At 45.1% G+C, this 3,540-nt stretch overlaps 1 protein-coding gene across 1 annotated transcript; it reads right to left on the bottom strand.

Moving 5' to 3' along the window:
* Position 1: 1 nt before the first annotated feature.
* On the bottom strand, positions 2-3,517 carry BABINDRAFT_15867 (ferric reductase family protein; the record flags this gene model as incomplete). Its single annotated transcript, XM_019127295.1, has 3 exons — positions 2-339; positions 1,873-2,293; positions 2,336-3,517. Coding segments are annotated over 3 exons (1,941 nt in total), but the record flags the coding sequence as incomplete, so codon positions are not given.
* Between the last annotated feature and the right edge of the window lie 23 nt (positions 3,518-3,540).

The following is a 3,540-nucleotide window of genomic DNA, read 5'->3' as shown; positions in this document are numbered from 1 at the left end:
AGGAAATAAGAGTGGCATTCATATCGGCCGGTGGAGTGATGATGTACTTGGACGCATTCTGGTAGACGGCGTCGAAGAATTGAGCATCCAACGTGGTGTTTGGGTAGTTTACAGTGCAGGCATCTCCGAGGTACGCAACCATCTTGTCATTATAGTAGCCCATGTCGTGCAAACACGTCAAGAGCGATCCCATTTCTGGAACACTAGCGCAGTAGCAGTTCCCGACGATGTGTGCTTTTTTCGAGCAAAAGGTGGTTGTTGCCTCGATAACCCCGGAGCACGCCATGACGGCGTAGTCTTGGGAGGTGTAGATTTCGTACACATCACACACCACAATCCCTAGAGAAAGAGTAGCCGTGACTAGCACTTTAGTGGATACAAAACTAACCATATTTGGAACTTTTATGCGTATGTCGTGCGCAATGGATTTGGTTCCCTTAAATAAGAATACAGATGGTGATGCTTAGCCATAACTAAATATTGGGAAAGGCTCCTATTTTATACTATTTTTTTTTTAATCTGCATTCACTGGTTTATACCGAACCTGGGTGATACTCATTTTCACTCATGCTGTACTGCCAAGACTTATCGGCCGGATCTTAACCTGCACCAAAAGCTTATTTGGCAGCGGCATGTAAAATCTTTAGTCCGCCGCTCACTAAATAGTGCAGGTTGTGGATTTCCGTCTGCATCTGCAGGAACTATTTCCATTTTTCACACAACTAGGAGATAAAATCCCTTTAAGCGGTGGCTTTCTCTTATTGGTTAAATTGGCCACGTTTAGCGGAAAGATTCTTCTCTGCGAGTCCCACGGGCAGAATTACCGTACGGGCTGAAAGGCGTGGAATATGTAAAGGGCTACCCCAGAGACCGACGGTCAGCTGGCGTTGGGCGCGTAAAAGGGGTGGAGCTCTAGCTCTCGTCTGTGCAAAGGGTATCCCAGAACCAGGGAGATATCGGCGGTATCTCTACCAGCCGCTTGAGGTCAGATCTAAAGCCATTCCATCTACCCGGTAACGGAATGAGCCATATTACGAGCATTGACCTACAGCTGAGGTTAGAAGCACCAAGACTGATGGTTCTTTAGTGCGAAACGATTGAGTACAAGAAGCATGGCCAATTGGGCAGACTGTTATATACTTCAAAGCTCTTGGTTTGCATAGAGATCATAGGTAAAGGAATAGATATATTACTAGAGACGATCACAGGAGGTGGTCAGTGGAAATTATTCAGGGTTAATATACGCAAGAGCAATGAATTCTGGTTTCCATTTTGAACCTTTCGCAGCCTCATTTCACATGCACTGATGCTTTTACATGCACACCACATAATCCAGACCCCGTAATGCTTGTTTTGGGGTATTCTATGTGAAAAACAAGCTTTTAAAATAAGCATTTTTCAGGTCTCACGTTTTTGGTTATTGAGTGGCACCGTTTTGTAACCGAGTGACTCTGTGAGGCATGCGTGCAATATTTGCAAAATCTCTGCGTGCATCCGATACCTCCGAATGCGGAAAAGGAAAACCAGGGTTGGCTCAGGGAATGTAAGGGATATATTCACGGCTAAACCCTCTTCCCTAACTGGCTATTCTTTGAATGGACCAGGTAACAGACATCTAGCATGGATAATCCAGTCTTGCACATGCTATAACATCCACTAATTATTCCAATTTGAGATACATGTTTTTAAAAATTTAAAAATCCAATGAAACTGATGACAACAATCTTAACTTCATGTAACTTTAGACTCATGCCCAAACTTGCAATTCCTCAAAGTAATCGACACGATGAGAAGTAGCGTCTAAGCTGTTCACAACGGCATGTCTGATTGCATCAACCATGCTATCATGGCCACAAGTGACAACTGCAACACTTCCTTGGGCCAGGGAAATCTCATCTACGATGATACCGTCAATATCTGGCCTGCCCTCTCTGAACTCGATGTGTGGCAAACTCTCCTGCAACTTATGCACACTGTTTATCTCGGTCTTTACTTTGACCTCTTCCTTACCCTTGTCGTATTTGTCCGACTCAGAACCAGCAGAATCACTACCGAAAAGTTCAAGGTTTTTCCTTATAAAATCATTAGGTCTGGTGACGTACACAATGGTCTCAACCTTGGTACTTCCCAACTTCTTCATCTCTTCGTACATCCAAGAAAGAGACATGTAGTTTCTCATAACCCAGACCAACTTGACAGAGTGTTTCGCGTTGGTGGCATCCAATCTCATGGCATGATCGTACATACCGGGGATACCATTACCCGACGCCATCAACAACGACTGGTTGTACTTCTGAGCTGGGGATGAGAATCCATAAGGTCCTTCAACACATACCTTGATGGTTGCAGTCTGAGAAGGCATGGAAACCAAGTGCTTGTACAAGCTCAGGGTGACACCACCTTTGACCTTGATGGCAAAACTGAGTTCAGACTCTGTTTCGGTAATCATCGTGAAGGGATGGGACTGCCAGAAACAAGCTGGCATCATGAAGGACACAAACGCATACTGACCTGGCTTTGCATTCCAGTGCTTTGGCTTTGGCACCGTCACCTTCACGGTTTCACCGGCGATCAACTTAACGTTCGCCTCCTTTATGCCAAAGCTAAACATGCGAATCAATCTGATAACCCTATCCAATCCCCAAATACCAATGGTAACCCAGGTAAAGCCCTGGTAACCAAAGGAGTTGATGTGGTAATGGATAGAAATCAAAATAGCAATTGCAAGCACAATATGCACAATCAAAAAGGCCTCATAGGATTTTCTTCTCAAGACGAGTATGGATTGAATTACAATAAGCCCCATGCAACTGGCTGCGGCAATACCCCACAAGACGTAACCTGTCATACTGCTCCTGTAATTGGCGGTTGAAACTCCAAACAAGTTAATGGTCCTGGCAATGCCGTGAGCAATAACCAATACAAGAAAGATACGAGCCATGTGTCTGTGTAAGGTATTGAATCTGGCATAGCTCCATCGGGTGAAGAACATCAAGATATTGTTCCTTGACGCAAACAAGATCAGCATTGGATAGACAAAGAGCGCCAACATACCCGTCCGATCACCGATAAGTTGTCCTATTTCAGACTGGGCTCCATTCCACATAGGGTTGCCGCTAACGTGATGGAACCCAATACTGCTTCCCAAAATCATGTACACCCAGAGCAGAAAAATAATCAATGACTCGGCTCGGGTAGGAAGGAGTCCATGGGGAAGGCCGAAAAGCTTGGGTGGTACGTTCTTGTTTGTGGAATACATAGCCGGAAGGGTAATGTGCCTTTTCAACGCCTTGGATAAGGATCCATTAAGGCGCATGACCAACCTAGGACATAACAATACCGCCCAGTTGGCAATACCTGACACAACCATGAACAAGGTCACCAACGCAATGAACCCTGCACCTATATTGAGTGATGCTGTGTAATTGTTCAACATGTTGTAGTTCGACTCGTAGTACACCTTCACCTCCTTTGGCTCGACGGTGATGGGAGAGTAGGAAATAAGAGTGGCATTCATATCGGCCGGTGGAGTGATGATGT

The sequence above is a fragment of the Babjeviella inositovora genome (assembly GCF_001661335.1).
Source record: "Babjeviella inositovora NRRL Y-12698 unplaced genomic scaffold BABINscaffold_19, whole genome shotgun sequence".
Taxonomy (NCBI): Eukaryota; Fungi; Ascomycota; class Pichiomycetes; order Serinales; genus Babjeviella; species Babjeviella inositovora.
The sequence above is the reverse complement of the archived record's forward strand: the minus strand, read 5'-3'. Positions and strand labels throughout refer to the sequence as shown.